At 35.5% G+C, this 22,124-nt stretch overlaps 1 protein-coding gene across 2 annotated transcripts in view; it reads left to right on the forward strand.

Moving 5' to 3' along the window:
* Nucleotides 1–22,124, forward strand: part of LOC145267091 (uncharacterized) — a 148,813-nt gene that overhangs the window by 77,229 nt on the left and 49,460 nt on the right. For both annotated transcript variants that reach the window (XM_080123084.1, XM_080123085.1), the window contains exons 2-3: nt 10,752–10,955; nt 21,555–21,696. In XM_080123084.1, the coding sequence (XP_079979210.1) occupies nt 10,752–10,955; nt 21,555–21,696 (346 nt within the window). The remainder of the gene's footprint in view (nt 1–10,751; nt 10,956–21,554; nt 21,697–22,124) is intronic.

Consider the following 22,124-nt stretch of genomic DNA (forward strand, 5'->3'; position numbering starts at 1 on the left):
CAAAAGGAAATAATAATCAATTTTCAAGGTTTACACATGTATGAATTACGAGTTTCCTTCAATAAGTTTCCAGACTTTTTACGTATAAGCACTTTTATTAATAACAAACTTGATAAATTTCAATTTTGGTGCTTGTATCACCAAGTGAAAGATTGTTTCAGCAATCTGTCTCACTAGCAATCTTACTTGATTCATTCGTTTTAAGTTTTGGTTCCGATCTCAGCTCGAATATCTTTTTTTGCATACAAGAGGTGAACTGTTTTTTTACATACAAGGAATGAACTGTTTTTTTACATACAAGGAATGAACTGTTTTTTTACATGCAAGAAATGAACTGTTTTTTTACATACAAGAAATGAATTGTTTTTTGAACTGTTTTTTTACATACAAGAAATGAACTGTTTTTTTTTAGATACAAGAAGTGAACTGTTTTTTTACATACAAGAAATTAGCTTTTTTTTACATACAAGAAATGAATTGTTTTTTAACTGTTTTTTTTACATACAAGAAATGAACTGTTTTTTTACATACAAGAAGTGAACTGTTTTTTTACATGCAAGAAATGAACTGTTTTTTACATACAAGAAGTGAACTGTTTTTTACATACAAGAAGTGAACTGTTTTTTACATACAAGAAGTGAACTGTTTTTTACATACAAGAAATGAACTGTTCTTTACATACAAGAAATGAACCGTTTTTACATACAAGAAGTGAACTGTTTTATATACAAGAAATGAACTGTTTTTTTACATACAAGAAAGGAACTGTTTTTTACATACAAAAAAAGAACTGTTTTTTTTACATACAAGAAATGAACTGTTTAGAAACAAAAATACTTGCATGCACATGTCTCAGTTTTTTTCTGTTTGTTTTTTTAATTCCTTTTTTTTTAAAAAAGAAATTTAACGTTACGTTTAATACCGGATAACGCCGCATGAAACTCAGGTCCTCTTCGAAGTAATCTCCTCCAGCTGCACCCTGATAAAAGTGTCTCTGATGATGGGTTTATATGCTGATGACACCACTCTCTATGACAGGCACGAGGGGAAAACAAATGAGCACATATCTAAAGAAAATGGCAGAGATACTAGATGAAGACCTCCAATCTGTAGTGGAATGGGGACAAAAATGGATGGTCACATTCAATGCTGCCAAGACTAAGCTTGTTTCCTCCAATAATTGCAAGAAACATTCTCTACCACCAATAGCCATGGCCAAGAACACGTTACCAGAAAGTACTTCTTTCAAACTCCTCGGCCTAACGTTCACAGGGAACATTAACTGAAATATACATAGAGAGAGCATTGCCAATGCTGCTGCAAATAAGGTGGTCTCTCTCTCTCTCTCTACCATGCTAGAAAGCTACTCACACCTGAAAGTATCCACTATTCGCCGATGTATGGAGAACTGTTCTCACATTTGGGCTGGTGCATCTGTTACTAGTCTCTTACTCCTTATCCCATCTCATAAGATGTACGTGGTGGAACGATAAAAGTGTCGCCCTAAAAGAAAACAACGCTTCAGCTTTATTTTTAAACTTTTATTTTTAAAAAAATCAATTCAAGTAACGTGATTGTATAGTAGAGCTGACATCTATTCAATGTAGCCGCCTTCAGCCTCAATCACCACCTCAATACGGGTTTGGAGCTGGGAGCATGCCTTTTTCACAAGTACCAACGGAAGCTCGGCGAATACTCGGTGGATGGCAGCGATCAGGCTGGCTTTGGTGTTGTTGGAGGTCATGTTGGTGATGTTCTTGACGTATGACCTAACGAAGTAGTCCAGCGGGTTCAGGTCAGAGGAGGAGGGGAGCCAGTGAGAGAAGAGTACAAAGTTGTAGCACTCCTTCTGAAGCCAAGCCTGGGTTTCATTTGGGCTTGTGGTCCGGCACCGAGTCCTGCTGCCACACCCAGGGTTTTCCAGCGGCCACTTAATTGTACCATAGAATCATCACACGCTCCAGCACGTCCAAGTATATTTTTGTGTTGACTTTCAAGCCGACTTCGAAGGTATAAGGTGGTATGATATGGCCCTAATTTAAAACCACATCAAAGACCATAACCGTGGCCGGAAACTTTGTTTTCATTACCCTGGGCACGTCTCTGTTATTCGTAGCAATCCAGCGATGCATTTTGAGGCTGCTGACAATATAATTACTTAAATCGGTAGTGAGCATGAGTTGTACAGTGGCGCATCTCCGATCTTGCTCGTTGAACATTGTGTCTACTAATACCTGGTCTGCAACAAACAAACAAAAAAGAAAAGAAAATCGGTTTTGATAAAACGAAAATGAATCATGTTGTCTTTTCTCGGGCAACAAGTTTATTGTTCTATCTGCATAGCAATATCATACTGAATTTTCAAGAGTTTATAGCAATTTTAAATGTCTGTAATAAAAATATCTGGAAACTTATTGAAGGCATCTCGTATGATATCAATGATATCAAATCATGCATTGACGTTATAATGTTATTCGCGCTAATCGATATCTAAGAAGTGGGTCAAAGTGAGTTTAAAGATAAACTGGTTTTACAACTTGGTTCAAATATTGTTTTCACATTTGTTAATTTTAGCGAGGCTGTAAAACGAAACCGCTTCACTGATACTAAACAGATGTCAATTTACCAAACGAACATTCTCCATTCAAATAATAACGTACAATTCTACACTGAAATATTAACGTACAATTTTACATTGAAATATTAACGTACAATTTTAAATTCAAATAATAACGTACAATTTTACATTGAAATATTAACATACAATTTTACGTTGAAATATTAACGTACAATTTTACATTCAAATAATAACGTACAATTTTACATTCAAATAATAACGTACAATTTTACATTCAAATATTAACGTACAATTCTACATTCAAATAATAACATACAATTCTACATTCAAATAATAACATACAATTCTACATTCAAATAATAACATACAATTCTACATTGAAATATTAACGTACAATTTTACATTGAAATATTAACGTACAATTTTACATTCAAATAATAACATACAATTCTACATTGAAATAATAACATACAATTCTACATTGAAATATTAACGTACAATTTTACATTGAAATATTAACGTACAATTCTACATTCAAATAATAACATACAATTCTACATTCAAATAATAACATACAATTCTACATTCAAATAATAACATACAATTCTACATTCAAATATTAACGTACAATTTTACATTGAAATATTAACGTACAATTCTACATTCAAATAATAACATACAATTTTACATTCAAATATTAACGTACAATTTTACATTCAAATAATAGCATACAATTCTACATTCAAATAATAACGTACAATTCTACATTCAAATATTAACGTACAATTCTACATTGAAATAATAACATACAATTTTACATTCAAATAATAACATACAATTCTACATTCAAATAATAACATACAATTTTACATTCAAATATTAACGTACAATTCTACATTGAAATAATAACATACAATTTTACATTCAAATAATAACATACAATTCTACATTCAAATAATAACATACAATTCTACATTGAAATATTAACGTACAATTTTACATTGAAATATTAACGTACAATTCTACACTAAAATAATAGCATACAATTCTACATTCAAATAATAACATACACTTCTACATTCAAATATTAACGTACAATTTTACGTTCAAATATTAACGTACAATTTTACATTCAAATATTAACGTACTATTTTACATTCAAATAATAACATACAATTCTACATTCAAATAATAACATACAATTCTACATTCAAATAACGTAGATAATAACGTATTTATGTTATTTTATTATTGAAATCCTTTGAGATGAGTAATTTCTATATTCATTAATTCATTTCGCGGACTGTTATCCTCATCTTCATAGTTGTTGTTTCACGACTTTCCGGCCAACTATTCCTATGGCCTTCATCAGGTGGTTAACTGCGACCGAATAGAAATAATTACTGCCTTCGATAGTTGTTGTCGTCTCACCACGTTTTGGCAAACTAATCCTCTGGCCGGGTTTGGACAGGATTCGAACCGCTATATGAGAAGGGTTTGTTTCTTAACTGAGTCCTCAAAATAACCGTTAAAGTGAGTGCAGGATTAGTGTTGATCGATTAAGTGAGTGTAGTGTTAGTGTTAATCGATTAAGAAGGTGTAGAATTAGTGTTAATCGATTATGTAAGTGTAGTGTTAATGTTAGTCGATTAAATGAGTGCAATGCTAGTGTTAGTGGATTAAGCGGGCGTAATATTAGTATTAATCGATTAAATGATCATAATGTTAGTGTTAGTCGATTAAATTAGCGTAATGTTAGTTTTAGTTGATTAAGTGAGCGTACAGTTAGTGTTAGTTCATTAAATCAGTGTAATATTAGTGTTAGTCGATTAAATGAGCGTTGTGTTAGTGTTAATCGATTAAGTGAGAATAATGTTAGTATTGGTTGATTAAATGAGTGCAATGTTAGTGTTAACCGATTAAATGAGCATAATGTTAGTGTTAGTTTATTAAATGAACGTAGTGTTAGCGTTAGTCGATTAAATGAGTGCAATGTTAGTGTTAATCTGTTAAATGAGAAAATATTAGTGTTAGTCGATTAAGTGAGTGTAATGTTAGTGTTAATCGATTAAATGAGCACAATGTTAGTGTTAGTTGATTAAGTGAGCATAGTGTTAGTGTTTATCAATTAAGTGCGCGTACTGTTAATGTTAGTTTTTTTTTTAAGTGAGCGTAGTTTTAATGTTAAGCGATTAAATGAGCGTACTGTTGTGTATACCAGAATTGTCACCTATTTTCTGATGTACTATCGGAAATTGAGAATCTCCGTTATTCTCGTCAAAAAAAGGTCCCGATATTCGGATGGTGAAGCACTGACTTTATTGGTTTACTTTTCCGTCGGACTTTATCTGCAACACTGTGAGGGAGACTCTAGTAATTAAGCAAACCTAGGTCTTCTTATCGCCCGCCTACGACTGCATCCGGAAAACCAATCCCAGCTTCAACTGTATCGCCACAGCGGATGTTGCAGTGCACTAGACTAGGTGCAGAATTCCGTTGTCTTATTATTTGGGCTAAGACAACAGCATATTCTTTTTATTGTTTTTACTCTTGAGTATATATCTATTAATATGTTATATGTTTTTATATAGACAGATGTGGTTTTTGGTTGATTGTGTCTAACTGTCGGATATATACCCGAGAGTCAAAAGAATGAAAAGAATATGCTGTTGTCACAGCCCTGCTTATTCGATAGAAGATTGCCATCACATATCTGAAATTGTGTGCGTGCTGGGGGGTAACTAAGATGTTTAGATTTAGCAAAAACGTAAAACGCGAGTCACTAGATCCGAATATTACTAGCTAGATTCCCCCCAAAAAAATTCTCAAATCTAGGGGAAAATAAACGCTTAATTGTAACACTGAACACGGGTGTTCAGGCGAGAAGATATCAGGTTGACAAGACAGTTCTTGTGGTATTTAACTTCAAAATTCAGATGAACATATTTCAGCTCAAACAAAAAAAAAGATTATTGATCGAAATAAGCACCATCAGAATCAACACACATTGTCAACGCAAAACAAGTGTATTTATGCCAGTAACATAAAAAATCTTGCGTTCTGGTGGAAATGAAGTCGCTGAAAACATTTTTGATTAGCCTTTTGAAGCATTTCTCACGCAGAAAGTTGCCAAGATGCTTGAAAAAGTGGTAGTCGGTAGGTGAGAGATCTGGATAGTATGGCGGATAAGGCAGAGTTTCGTAGCTCAATTCGTTCAATTTTTGCAGGGTCGGTTTAGCAATGTGCGGTCAGGCATTGTCGTGGGAAAGTATTTGGGCCTTTTCTCTCGACTAATGCTGGGTGTTGTTGTCGAAGTTTCTGTTGCATTTCATCCATTTATTGGTGTAATGGTTTCGCCTGCATTCAAAAACTGTAATGGATGAGACCGGTCGCAGACCACCAAACAGCCAGCACAACCTTCTTTTGGTAAAACTCTGGCTTCGAGAAATGTCGTGGATCTTCGTCGGCGTCTAACCACTGAGCTGAATGTCGCGAGTTGTCGTAAAGAACCCTCTTCTCATTGCAAGTCACAACCTGGTCAAGAAACAGATTGTTCTTGTTGCGTAAAAAACAGGGAGATGACACTTAATAACGGCGTTTCTTTTGCTTGTCATTCAATTCGTGAAACGCTGATTTATCAAGTTTTTCTGCCTTCCGGTCTCTCTTAAATGGTTGGAAATCGTCATACACGTTGCGTCTAATTCAGAAGCAAGTTGTCGAACAGTTGTGCTTGGATTGGCTTCGACTTGATTGTTGTCAACATCCAATGGCCGACGCTCATCATATTCAAGACTCTCGTCGCCACCACAAAATTTTTTAAACCAGCATTGTGTAGGCGCTGGTGGTTTTGCCCTGAGGAACTCTCCAGCTGAAACTCCACTCTCGATTTAACGTTTTCTTCATGATATATCTATCTACGACCGGGAATCCTAAATGTCCGATCTTTTTAAGTTACTTCCAGATGGGTGCTGGCTAGCTTAACCTATTCTCCTGCTCTCTCTCTCTCCCCCCTCTCTCTCTCCCCCTCTCTCTTCCGTAATAACATTGTTAAAAGTTAATCAGTTATTATCGATCTATCTGTCTATCTATCTATTTATCCATCTATTCAATGATATTCTTAAAATAGTTTATATTATGAGTAGTGGTTCCGGAACCAAACGCTTCGTTGATATCGCGAGCTGTTTTAGCAGCTTTTCGGCCTAGCTTGAATTGAAATAAGAAAATATGCGAATTTGCTGGATTTTTTTCCATCTTGTATTGAACGTATTGAAAAGAAGACAATTGTTTTAAAACGATTTTAATTAAAACGATCAGATAGAACGAAAAACGCTATTTAAAATTATATATAAAGTAAAGGTATTGTTACGAAAACTTATTTGAAAATTCATCATTTGAAATCAAAATTAATAATTCTGTAAGAACTTTCATGTTCACCTAATAGTTGCACAATAGATTCTGGACAACGGCAGGGTTGTGAAACTATGTTTAATTAAAGCTAATTAAATATGGAAATAAGCACAGGTAATTAGTGATTACGTTGGTCAGACAAATAAAAATCACATCAGAAAAATGGGAAGAGACGAAAAAGAAAATGTCTGGCGTTCGAAACGAGTTATTTTCTCATCGGCGTGAGAAAATAGAATTAACGTGCAAAAAATGTCTGCGGTGTGAAAACGAGGCTCTAGCAACAAAAGAATTCGACTGGGCCTGTCCCAGTCCATCTAAAACTTTAGGCCTGTCTGACTGAGTGTGATGTCAGGATATAACAGGGTAACCTAGCCGACCTCACAAAAAGCATTAATAAAATGTAAAATCGATGTTACAATCCTAGTGTAAAAGAGTTGGTGTAATTGGAATCAAAGGGAAGACTGAAACTATACAGCAGACGACATTGATAAAAGATGCGGAAATCTTTAGGAACATCCTTGAGTACGGAAACCAACTCACATAAACTACGAATGCTACCCAGCTATATATGTAACGGAGTCGCTAACGCTGGTAGCAGCCGCATGAAGATATGCAAATGACCAATCCAGCTGCACGTAGTCGCGTCACAGCAGAGATAAAAGGACACGAGATAAAAGAGATTAAAGGTTTGAGACGGATTGATATTCAGCAAAGAAAGTATTTGGAAAAGCGTCTTCGGCAAAGCACGTGTTTGAGACGTGTTCGAAAATGGCGTTCGGGACGTGTTCAGAGTAGCAGTGTTTGACACGTGGTTGACGTCACAGCAGAGACGAAAGGGGCGTGTGGCCGGAGAATAGGGAAATGAACGCTTTTTCTTTTTTTTTTACATTTTCCCCCCAAACAAGGCACATTGCTACTTTGTTATAGGGGGATACTATCAATGACATAAGCATCAGAGGTACTGTGTAGGGAGTTGGGCAGCAAGATGTCAGTTCACATTACACTTGGCCTTCTGAATGTCAGTACAGTTGGAGAAGCAGGCACCCGGAAGGGAATTCCAAAGTTTAGCTGTTCTGGGGAAGAAACTACTGGAGTAGAAGGCTCTCTTACATCTAGGGATCTCTACTGTGAAGGAGTGGGATTTAGCTGCCTGTCGGGTTTGTCGGGAGTATTTATGTCGAGGGGGCACAAGTGCTTGCAGTTCGTCAGAGCATTCGCCGTTAAAGTACTTGTAGAAAAGGCAGAGGGATGCAACATTTCGTCGATGGGACAGAGGCTGAAGTTTAGATGACAGTTCAGGACCTATCCGATTGGCGACTCTCTTTTGGACCTTGTCTAGGAGCGAGAGACTAGTGGCAGATGCACCAGCCCAAATATGACAGCAATACTCCATACATGGGCGAATGGTGGCCTTATAGAGGTATAGGATACTTTCGGTTTAAATATTTAGGAAGAAATGCATTGTTGGAAATACCAGATATAAAGGATTTCGTTAAAAAAAGGAAGTCAGTCGAGATTTTCTTGTCTTTTGAGTGACAAGGCGCGCTCTGTACGCCCATGCAAAAGCTATCACCATAAAATACTGTGCCTTGACTAACTCACCCGCATTTATCGGTGGATAACGACGAATGAAATACGTGAAGAATTGAATATGGGTGTCATAGAAAAGGACTACCGACCGGGTGTCTGTCAGGACTTGTTTAAGTCGAAAGTGATGGATTTTGGGGCCAAATCATCACTGGTGGCGTGGTAGCACCACTATAAGCTGGACTCCAAACAACAATCAAGTGAATGACACCACTTACACTTCCCACCAAAAGCAAAGACGTTCAAGGCGCATACATCTACAGGAAAAATATTGTGCGCCATCTTTTGTGTCAGGGAGGGCGTCATCCTCCTGGGTTTCTTGGATTCCGTTTGCAACATGACGTCTTTGTAGCTCTTCGGCTTTTTTACTTAAAAAAAAAAATTAGAGGCATTACATTTGGAACAACCATAGTACAAAAGTATTTTCTTATAATTTTAGTGTCGCCCACACTGAGGATTGAACATGCAACCCCCATAAGACTGTTAGTTAAAACTGATTAATAGTTAGAACCTTTATCCGTTGCACTGGATTATAGAAAGGGTTCTGTTCGTAATTCCGTACAAATTCCTAAGTTTAACAAGACGCGCTTTAAAAAGATCCAAAGTTACATCAGATGAAACGTTGCAAGAATGACGCCCAAGATGAGAACAATATTGCAAATAATCCAAATAACATCAATCCTCGTCTAAAAATATATCAGAAAAGTGAATTCTTATCTCCCTCCCACGCCGGGAAGATGTGACACAAGGTTGAGAGTTTGTGATTTGCAACACCAGTACCCTCGAGTAAGAATACTTTAGCCTACAAAAAGTCGCTGGGAATTTCTCGTAGCAATAAATGAACTTCTCTAATGATGAGAAGGTAAAGCCTGGGAGGGTGGACATTAAAGAACTGCACAGAAACAGGACTATACCTCAGCCAACAGAGAACCACTTCAACAGTAGTGTAGACGCTGGTGGTTTTGCCCTGAGGAACTCTCCAGCTGAAACTCCTCTCTCGATTTAACGTTTTCTTCATGATATATCTATCTACGACCGGGAATCCTAAATGTCCGATCTTTTTAAGTTACTTCCAGATGGGTGCTAGCTAGCTTAACCTATTTTCCTGCTCTCTCTTTCTCTCTCTCTCTCTCTCTCTCTCTCTCTCTCTCTCACACACACACACTCTCTCTCTCTCTCTCTCTCTCTCTCTCTCTCTCTCTCTTCCGTAATAACATTGTTAAGAGTTAATCAGTTATTATCGATCTATCTGTCTATTTATCTATTTATCCATCTATTCAATGATATTCTTAAAATATTAGGAGTTATGTATTGTTTATAGTATTAAGTGTAGCAATCAGTTTTAGCGGAAGATGTTTACATAAATAAACAAAATGACATTGGCCAGGCATACGTGGAAAGGTCGCATATTGATATAGTGTGCTTTTGAATGATGGCGTAACGGAAATAGGGTAAAGAGGTCGGAAAGTTTAGTCAGTCAAGGAGTTGGTTTGGTCACAGACGTGAACAGATGTGCTTCAAGCCAGGAAGCGAGGCTGTGAAGAACAAGCATGTAGACACGAAATGCAGACCCTTGTGAAGACCATTTGAGACAGCTGAAATAAATTTATATTTTGAAAATATTGAATGTTATTCTGTGGTTTCACAAAAAAAAGGAAGGATAAAAAACTCTTGGAGAAAGAAAAGATATGAAGCATATATTATTCTTCTGATAAAAAACGATACCTTTATACAAACATGAATTGTAATATATACCCGGCTGATAACTCTGTGATACAACATGACTCAGTTTATACGTCGATATCATATCATCTGGCTAAACAACTATACATACAATTTATACGTTTATACATCTTGCATCCATTATACAACATATGACTGTTTTTGTGCCGATCCATCTCTCTCTTTCTCTCTCTCTCTCTCTCTCTCTTTCTCTCTCTCTCTCTCTCTCTCTCTCTCTCTTTCTGCAACAAAATAGATCTGTTCTTCCTGCATTGTTATCTATTACCTCATTATTTTTGTATTGCGTTCTGTTTCCTAACATGTTTTGGCTGTCCTGACTGAAGTAGTAGATGCAAAATACCTAAAATAATAATCCCTAAAATGAACGCATTTTAACTGACAATCTTACACTTCCTCCACACTCAACAATTAATTCTTGTATTTTTTTTTTTTTCAGATCTTTGTCCGAGTTTAAACAACCTGACAAAAAACCCCGATGTCGTCACAAAAAATAATCTAAACCTGCTGCGATTGAGTAATTACGACCGCAAAATTGGAGCCAGCGTCAAGGTCTCGTGTGTGTCCGATCTCAAATTGTACGGAAGTGAGACCCTGACATGTCAGAAAGATCTCACGTGGTCCAGCCAACCATATTGCAATTGTGAGTTTCTATTATAAAGCTGTCGGCATTTAGACTTGTTTGTTTGTTTGTTTGTTTGTTTGTTTGTTTTATAAAGAAAATTTAAGTTTATAGAAGACAGAACAACGGATAAAATTCCAACTGAAGCAACTTAAGATATAATGGCAAAATCAGTTATATAATTTTAATTTATTGGTTCAATACATGTATATATATATATATATATATATATATATATATATATATATATATATATATATATATAGATACTAGCAGTTCAGCCCGGCTTTGCTCAGGCCCTATGTACCGTTCATACTTTATGTGCATGTGTATACATATATATTAACAGGTTTGATTCATGTCTAGGTAACCTACATCTTAAATTTCAAGTGTTTAGACACAAAATTGACAGAGGAGTTTGGTAGAGTCTGCAAAGATCAATTCTTTCAACTTTGGCCGCTTGGGAGCCAAATTTTCGCCCAAAACCTGATTAAAAAGCTTGTTGCATGTCTGAATACCCTTTATGTAAAGTTTCAAATGTTTAGACTCAAAATTGGCTGAATAGTTTGCTAGAGACCGAAAAGGACAAACTTTTTGAACTTTGATAGATTTATAGATATACTAGCATGGGTACCCGGCGTTGCCTGGGTTGACATGAAGTTCCGTTTGAAACACGCCTGCTATACTAATCATTTTCATCATGGGTAACATGGATACCCCACAACAATTTCAAAAATAAAAGAACGGATAAAAACATGTAAATGTAATCGCCCCCAAAAAGAAGTATCTGCTACACTCTCCACCAGATATTTCGGCAGAAGGGATAACTGTCCTAAGAAAGAAAACTCACGATTTTGTAAACCTAAAAAAAATAAGGTTTATAAACATTAATGCGTGCGTTTAATTTTAGTTTGGTAAATGTGGAGTTTAGCGGCGTAAATTATTTGCCAGACAAAAAAAAATATAAAAACTATTTATTTTATATGAAACACATTATTAGACCCAAACGCTGAAATAAAACCAGAAAAAATTTCATTTTTATTTTTTATTTTTTTTATCATTTATATTTATTATTCGAGGCCGCTACATTGCTTTTTAAAATTTGGCCTTTCTAAGGTTTGGCAGATTGGCCTTTTTAAGCTCTTTTATGAACTATGTTTTTGACCGCCATATTTTTTTGTAATGAAAGAGCGTAAAAAAGGCTAAATTTGGCCTTAAAAAAGCCAATCTGTCTAATTTTAAATAAAATTTTAAATGTGTAAGGCGTGCACATTTAGTCTAATAAAAAATGATAAAAAAACATAAAACTGATTTTTTTTTTTGTTGTTTTATTTCAGCCTTTGGGTCTAATAATGTTTTATATAAAAATAAATATTTTTTATAATTTTTTTTATCTGTCAAATAATTTACGCCGCTAAACTACACATTTGCCTTTATTTTTTTTAAAAGCACTTTTTTATTGGCTTTTTTGTAAATAAAGACATTTTTGATTTGCTTTTTTAGGGGGGGGGCTTTTCGATTTGCTTTTTATTTGTTTTATATGAAAGATTAAAGTAAGACATGCTTTGTATATATAAATCAAATTGTGAACAAGCAAACAAACAGACATGCATGCGAATTTATATATATATAAATAAGTGAAATTGTCTGTGTGTACATTTCCCTACCAAACTACTCTGTCAATTTTCAGTTTCAGTCTACAGACTTGGACATAAGGGGTATTGAGATTTGGGAAAATCTTTTTAATCGGTTTACGAACAGAAATTTGGTTGACAAGAGGTCAAACTTCAGCGATTTGACCTTTGAGAACTCTACCCAAACTCCGATAATTTTGTGTCTAAACACTTGATATTTTAGATGTAGGTTACTTGAACATAGATCAAATTTTTTAATTCATTTGAGGCCAAAACAATAAATGTTAAGGGGTTAAAATTGGGGTCAAAGTGAAAAAAAATTACCTCTGCGGTCTCTACCAAATTACTCAGCCGGTTTTTGGTATAAACATTGGAAATTTTACATAAAGTGCATTCAGGCATAGGACAAGCTTTTTAATCGGTTTTCGCCGAAAATTTGGCTGCCAAGGGATTCAAAAGATTTGACCTGTGTGGTCTCTAGCAAACTATTCAGAAAATTTTTAGTCTAAACATCTGAAATTTTACATAAAGGGTATTCAGACATGCAGCCAGGTTTTTAATCAGTTTTTGGGTGAAAATTTGGCTGCCAAGAGGTGAAAGTTGAGTTTACCTTTGCAGACTCTACCGAACTCCTCCGCCAATTTTGGGTGTAAACACTTGAAATTTTGGATTCAGGTTACCTGGACATGAGTTAAACTTATTAATATATATATATATATATATATATATATATATATATATATATATATATATATATATATATATATATATATATATATATATATAAAGGAGATTAGAACAATAGTCTAAAGAGCTGAGTGTATTTTAATGTAACAGTGAAATTACTAGTTTAATTAAAATACAGGAAATAGAAAGTGCTCGTTGTAATTTAGATATATAATAAGCTCGATAGTTAAATGTCCTAGAGCTAATTCAATATTAAGTAATGTGATTGATAATTTAAAATTTAAAAATCAAATTATAATTAAATTAAAAATCCGTTTCATAAGAAGGAACAACAACAAAATCAATTATCTGTACGATCGTTTCGGAAAACAATGCTTTTTATTGTGGTATACATCAAGTTATGTACAATAATTATATATAGTTTTTTGATAAGCAAGGTCTCCTCATCAGCAAATTTTGAAGGGTTTTTATTGAATTTAAAAGACACCATAAATAAACCTAGCATTAAAAGTAAGGCAGATGAATCTGAAAAAATTGAAATAAAAGGTCTGGATTTAAAATTTATAAGAAAATTAATATGGGTTAGAGATAGAAATAAGTAGAGAAAAATATATATTTTTGAATTTACATAATAAATTTGCTTTAAAAATATATAGAGATATTTACCTTTTAATTTTTCGTTTTTATATATATATATATGCACAAAAAGTTATGAACAGTACATAGAGTCCAAGCAAAGCTGAACTGCTAATGTTTGTATATATATATATATATATATATATATATATATATATATATATATGTCTGTGTGTGTATATATATGTCTGTGTGTATATATGTGTATATATATATGTGTGTATATATATGTGTGTGCGTGTGTGTATATATATGTGTGATATATATATATCGATTTGATAATATATATATATATATATATATATATATATATATATATATATATATATATATATATATATGCAGTGGGTTGCAAAAGTATTTGGTGCATTGGCTTTTTTCATACTTCCTAAGAAATATTAATTTGAATGAAATTTACACTCAATCTTTCAGCAGATATCTATCTAAAAAATAAAACGGAAATGAAGATATAGTGTAATCCAAAAAACAAAAGCTAAATGGAGGCCATCTAGAACATATGCTGTAGAACGGAGAAAAAAAAAGGCCCTAGTGTTTTGATGTGATTTTTGGAATATAATAAACTAGTTATGACCAAAGTTGCATTTCATTTAGACGGGGCCTAATTAGAGTTGGAGACCGTTTTTGGGGGTCACCCTGTATATTTAGTTGGCAAATATTTATTAACAAAAAATCAAATTACACATATGCAAAAGTATTTAACACACTGTCAAATGTTATTCTTACGCAGTCATTTCATCTTGCTATAATAGTCCAACCAATCAGAAACTGTATTCTTAAGAAGCCATTTAATCTTAGTAGAATATTTCAACCAATCAGAAAGCACCCGAGGGTTTCTGTTCCTTACAAGTCAGTTGATAACAGCTCTCGGACAATGCCTCTTTCATTACTGTTTTATAATGGGTAAAACAAAGGAATTGGCTAATAGCAAGGCATAAAGATGGAAAGGGATACAGGAAAATAGCTTGAGAACTAAATTTAGTGGTAGGAACAGTTCAGGAAGTGGAAAACAACAGGTGGTAATGCGAAATGGTCGGTCACGTAAATTAAATGATGTTACTGATAATAAATTTCTCGTAATGTGAAGAAAGAACCATTTCTAACTCGTTTAGAAATTCAGAAGGATTTGCCGGAAGCAAGTATTGAAGTAATTAAGGACACAATTAAAAGATCATTGAATCGTACAGGCATGTATTCTAGATCACCGAGAAAGACTCCATTGCTAACTCCTAGACATGTGGAAGATCGTTTGAAATTTGTTTATAAATATCAATGTGAATCGGATGACTTGTGGAGCAAAGTTATTTGGTCAGATAAAACAAAAATTGAGCTTTTCAGAAGAAACATGCGCACCCGTGTATGGAGGTGGAGGAAAAGGGCACATAATTTAAACCATCTAATACCATTACCATCGTACGGCACAATCACGTTGACGCTGGATCATCGAAGTTAAGCAACGTTGAACCTGGTCAGTACTAAATGGGTGATCATTTGGGACTTCCAGGTGCTGTATGTGCTCTATGCTTATCTCGGCATTGTTTCCAGTCGTCATGGTCTTCTCCTTGCTACTGGACTCACAGTGCCGATTCAGAAGTGGTGTGATTGGGGATTGCGCAACCCTTGCCTCACAATTACACCCGCTACTGCCCCTAAGACGTATCCTTTGTCTTTCAAGACTAAATGTAAGCATGGATACCATTCCCACAGTAAAATTTGGAAGTAGAAATGTGATCATTTAGAGCTGGGGGTGGGGGTTCTGCAAATGGAATCGAAGAAATGGAAATCATAAAAGGGAAAATGAATACAACAAAATAGACAAAATTTTGTCGACACATTTGTTCAAGAGTGCCGCAGATTTTGAATTGAACCGTGACTTTATCTTCCAGCTAGACAATGATCCAAAGTACATGGGTTAAAATAACTATGAAATTGTTTAAGAATAATGGGATTAGTGCTCTACAGTGGTCTAACCCTAACCCTCACCCTAAATCCCATCGGAAATCCGTGGAAAACTTTGAACAGTGCATCCCAAAAATATGAGGGAATTAAAAGAAACGAAGAAGAATGGTTGAAACTACCAGAAAGTTCTTGCAAAAAACTAGTAGGCAGTTATGAAAAGCGTTTAAATGTGTTAAAAACTTTTATCATATGGGTAATTTGATTTTTCATTAATAAATATTTGTCAACTAAGTATATCTTCATTTTCGTTTTATTTTTAGATAGATAATATCTGATCAAAGGTTGAGTGCAAATTTGATTTAAATTAACTTGATATTTCTTGAGAAATACGAAAATAAAACAATGTACCAAATACTTTTTCTACCTACTATACATATTTATATTATGTGTGTGTGTGTGTGTGTGTGTGTGTGTGTGTGTGTGTTACATGTAATATGTTCTTACTTGTACCAGGTAGTCAGGTGGCATATTGTGGTGCTATATTTCGGGAGGTCTTCCTTTTGTTTGACTTTAAAATGTGCATGGTGAATCCTTTTGTAGACTGAGCTTTTACGCAGAAATTGGAAATAAATTTGTTTCATATGTGTAACTAATATTATCGGACGTGTGTTGGCACTGAATATAATTTATATTTTTTCATTAATATTTAACTTTAATTATTTATTCTTGTAGAGTTACGTGTTTGCTGGTGTTCCTTTACCCTTACGTGCAAGAGCCTAACTGTGCTACCTATGTATGATGTATTTCATGTGATGCATTGTGTGTGATACACGATATTAATACGATGATATGAATTGCTGGTGTTCATGTGGCAGTTCGCAGAATGTATTGTTGTAGCATGTGTTAGTATATTGGCTGTATATCTATACCCTCCATATATGGTTTTGTGAATATCTGTTGTGATCCTGTCGTTGAAATGTGGCAGATTCGGGAAGCAGGTATTGGTGAGAACGTGCCTAGTTTGGGGGGGGGCAAGGTTTCTAATAGTGGATATAGAGTATCCGTTAATAACTAGTACCTTACGGAATATGTTGCTGCAGGTTGAATTGCCAGTCTCTTTGTTACATTTATTGTGGATGCGCGTCAACGCGTGATCTACATGGACTACTTTGGCCTTATGAGGGAGGGTTGATCTGTAATGTATGAAAATGTCTTTACGGGCGGGTTTCCTATGGGATTTAGTATTTACGTTACCTTCAGCTGAGATGTTCAGGCTTAAGTTTAGAAGTTCAAAGGATTCAGAACTGTCGCTTTGTTTGGTGACCGTCCTCCTGTAAAAGTGCTTCATCGAGTCCAAAAGGTCTTCCATTGCGGGCGTGTCGTCGACGTCAAAATCGACATTTTTGAACTTTGCAAACCATTTCCGTACTGTAGACTCGCCTATGACATTTTCTCCGCATACCTTGCAAATATCCCGGGCTGCTTCAGCCACTTTTTGGTCTCAATGAAAAGCGAGTGTCCAAAATATTGCCCTTTATCTTTTTTTGTTTTTTAAATATAATTATCCACTGACACGTGTTTCGTCCTCTATGACTTATCAGAGAGGCTGAATCTAGCGAGATTTTAAATCGGGACCCATAAACTCTTAACACTGGATCATACAATATATAAGCCTTAAAAGTAATAAAAAGAATTTAATTAGCGTAAAAGACGATTAGCACAATTTTGTACGGCAGGAAAAACGCAATCAAAGCAAAAAGTCGTTGTAAGAAAAAAAAAAAAAAAAAGAAAGAAAGAAAATCTAAAAACGCTACGAACTTATTCTCCAACACAATATTTTGAATAAGTGACACTTGCTCCACCAAGGCATGATGACAGACTTGCAGAATGAAATGTCTGCCCAGCTGAGATCGAAAACACAAAGCTTATTCACACCGCCATTTACAGAGTCCCAAAAAGTTTCAATCTTGGAGAGGCGCAGTGGCCGAACTCCCTGGTGATTCTCAGCAAAACCAACTGCCCTCTCTCCAACGTTCAACTCCTAACCTCTCTCTTCCTCCTCTTCCTTCTTCTCTGGAAGGCTAGTTATGACTAGGGTTATGACAACAGCATATTCTTTTCATTGTTTTGCCACTCGAGTATATATCCGACACAGTTTGACACAGTTAGACAAAGTTAATCAACCGAGAACCACATCATTCTATATAAAATCATATAAGATATCAACGGATACACACTCGAGAGTCAAAGCAATGAAAAGAATATGCTGTTGTCCTAACCCTTCAATTCTCCTGGGCGCTCTTCATTCTTCACTAGTTCTGACCTCTTGCTAGTGGTCATTGTCCGGAGGCTGACTTCTCGATACATCTACAGAAAATAACATTTAGGATTGTCTCCATTCCTGGGGCTTACCTGCAAATAACTCAGGATATTCATATTATTTGGATTCTTCGGACTACTGTTCTCAGCTTGAGTGTGATTTTCACGTTTTGGTTGATGTAACCTCCAACCTTCTTCAGGTGTATTTTCTCGAACTCAAGAATGTTTCTGTCGAACTTGGGAATTTGACGGAATTTCGAACGTAACCCTTTATTTACTTCACGGCGATAACATGCTCTTGTTCCGTCAGCCATGACTGGATAGAAGTCTAAAGTAATTCGCAGTTGTATTTTTCGGTCGCCCACGTTGAGAATTGAACCTTCAACCTTCAGAAGAATATCACTTTCACAATTGATTTTTTTAAGTACTCTAACCACTGCGCCAAAGGTCTTTGGGGGAGACATGCTGTCCCCATGAAAGGATTCAGTTCAAAATCCCGTCCAAATTTTTGAATTCGACAGAAACATTCCTAATTTCGACAAGATACACCTGAAGAAGGCCGGAGGTAACATCGACCGAAACGTTGTGAAAATGATACTCAAGATGAGAATAGTAGTCTGAAAAATCCAAATAATACGAATAACCAATCCTCATCTCAAAAATTCATAACTGTAATTCAAGGTATTGTTTTTCACACAAAGGCGATCCCAACGATTCTATTCACTGAGGGAATTATTTTCCAAACAAAGAGAATATATTTTAGGTGGTATCACTCTGGACAGAGATAGTTTCATTTACTGTGCCCCCATCTTTTTTTTTATCCAAACATCCAAGAATTGCATGTATGCTATTACGATGCACCCGTTAAACATGCTGTGCAACACGTGTGGAACGTAATCGTTACAATTCACCACTCGGGACCAACACGTTGTATTCAGACAGTCGCAAGGAAACAAAGACAAGAAAAAAACTAAACTTTTTTATCAAGTTGAAACAACAGACATTTATTTACAGGTATTTCCAGAATAACGACTGGTCTCTTGTCTATAAAGTCTCCTCGTATTACAATATGCTTAGCAAGACTCTTCTGTGTCGAACAAGCGGTACTCTGTCTTTGTCTGACCATGTTTAGTACATGTTTTTCTCTGACGCGCTGGGATCACGTGTAATGAGTCTATCAATATCTCTTTTATAATATTTTTCTTTCTTGCTTTCTCGCTATGATGTCACTTCGCACACGGCTCGGTCATTTGCATATAGCTGCTGCTGTTGCTATACGCGCGTCTGCGGTTTGTTATTACATGCTTACATGATTGACAAATCGACTCATGGAAGTAAAGAGAAGAAATTTGAAATTACAAAATCGGGAAAACGCTTTCAAAAGTTTTAAACTATGCAGATCGGTTAGGAATTTAAATCTTATATTGTTTGGTAAATTGTTCTTTTTTTTTCTTTTTTTTTTCGGTTGGTAGCTATTTTTGCCAGGGTTTTATTACCGAGCGAACAAATGACAATCAACACGATTCAAAATTGATGAACCGGCACAAAAAATATTTTAATTGAAATATCTATATTATATAATTCTTTTTTCTGTCTGTCCGTTACATATTTTCTCGGAAATTACGTGAACGATCCGGCAAATATTTTGTATAAACCTTTACAATGATCAGGTGCAGCGAACTACGTAATGTGGTATTCTGTTCGCTGCAGACTAAGAGATTAATAGAGATTAATGGATATCCGTCATCATCAACGCTCTAATCCCCATCTGCCATCAATTGAAATAGATGGCTCTCGTCTTAGGGAGGCTCCATCTTTTGACAAGCTTCTGGGATTGACCTTTACTCCTGATCTGAAATGGAACACGTATATCAAGTCTGTTGCCAATGTCGCTGGAAAAATTGTAGGATCCTTCTACTGCATCAGAAGATATCTCACTACTGATGCAATTCTCTATCTGTATAAAAGCCAAGTACGTCTAAGGATGGAGTACTGCTGCCACATCTGGGCAGGAGCTGCTAAAAACAGCCTATCCTGCCTTGACAGAGTACAAAATAGACTTCGTGTTATAGTGGGGAATGCCCTTTTCCTTTCCCTGCAACCTCTCTCCCACAGAAGAGACGTTGCGAGCCTGTCTTTGTTTTATCGTTATTTCCATGGCAAGTACTTGTCTAAGCTCCAATCTTTGGTCCCCCCCTCGCCAATCTTTCACAATAAACACTCGTCTAGCTGAAACCACTGTAAAAAATTGTTCCCACTCTTTATCTGTGCCTAAATCAAAACGTAGATTCCATGAACAAAACTTCTTTCTTAGAAGTGCACGCCTATAGAACTCTCTTCCGTTTGCCTGTTTCCCACCTGAGTACAACTTGGATGTCTTCAAGTCCAACATAAATAAATTCCTGATAAACCGCCCCCTTAAGTAAGACACTTTATCAGATCTCCATTACTAACGATTACTACGATATTATCCCATTGATTATTGTACCCGCACTAACCCTTATCCCCGAGTAGCTTCCGAGCCTTGATAAGTGGTGACTACCATGTAAAAAAATAAAATAAAGTCACTACAATACTACCTTTATTCTATAAGTTTTCTCGGTCTGGCTGAATTTTTTATGGACCTTTGTCATAATAAGGTGCAGCAAACTAAGTAGTATGGTATCTGTTTGATGCTCAGTGCCAAGACAAAGCTCGTTTCTTTTAATAATTACATGAAACCCTACCAACCACCAATAGCTATGGCTAGTGATACTTTACCTGAAAGCACTTCGTTCAAGCTCCTTGGCTTAACGTTCACAGGAAACATGAGTTGCAATAGATACATCGAGATCATTGATAATTTAATTGTTATGTACTTCCATTTCTTGTAATAAATAATCTTACAAAGTATTCTTCATAAGTTTAGGTTTCGGTTTCGATTACAGCTGATGGCACATAAGTCATGTATATTTTTAATAAATAATTTAATCAAGAATTCTTCATAAGTTTTGGTTTCGGTTTCGATTATGGATGAAGGGACTCCAGTTATATATATATGCATGTATTTTTTCATGAGATTTTATTTCGGTTTCGATTCAAGTCATATGGATATATTATTTTTATTTTTGAAATCGTAACTTTATAATATATAACAATCGATCGAAAATTAACTCTATAATAAAATTTACGAAATCTGCAATAATTAAAATATCATATTTAAGCGTATTTTATGACTTGGCTATGCCAGGCGTCCCTGGCTTAGATAAATACTTTTGCAGTTTTAACAAAAGAGCTACAATAATATCAGAGCGTCTCCATTTACACTGAACATCTACAGAATGCCAACATCAATGTATTGCATATGAATGAGTCCCCTGTGGAATTTCCACGGGTCCCGCTAGTCTTCTATAATTGTGTTTCCTTCTTTTTATGTTTTTTCTCTTAGTTCCGCCAAGCTCTGCACTCTCTGAAAAAACAAAGATGATCATCGGCGTGTCGACCGTCACCGGATTCCTTGTCATCTTAACACTGACCGCCATCATTTACTATTTGGTGCGGAAGTATAAAGAAGAAAACGACAGTTACAAGTAAGGAGCGTTCCTTCTCTTCCTCCCTTGCTCGCGCGTCATTTCTCTATCTCTACATATATTCATAGTGTGAATATGTGCATGTATATACTATACGTATGTGAGTATTTGGCAGCGTGGCATTGTGTATGTGTGTGCATTGGTTTACTCATTTCGTGTGAATAAGTAGCAATTTGTTTCTGTTTGCCTGACTCTCGCTAGTGTGTAAAGCTTTTATGCGAATCATTGAAGATTTCTTTTCACCTTCCCTGACCAACAGTACGAGGGGGAGGGGGCATGAGGGAGTGGTCGTATTTTATTGGGTCCTTCAGTATGGCTGGCTTGTGATCTCTCTCTCTCTCTCTCTCTCTCTCTCTCTCTCTAAATATGTCTATAGTCTGAATAATATGTGCATGTATGTAATATAATATGTGAGCATTTGGCAGCGT

This window comes from Euprymna scolopes, chromosome 42 (genome assembly GCF_053919585.1).
Source record: "Euprymna scolopes isolate OS-2025 chromosome 42, ASM5391958v1, whole genome shotgun sequence".
Lineage (NCBI taxonomy): Eukaryota > Metazoa > Mollusca > Cephalopoda > Sepiida > Sepiolidae > Euprymna > Euprymna scolopes.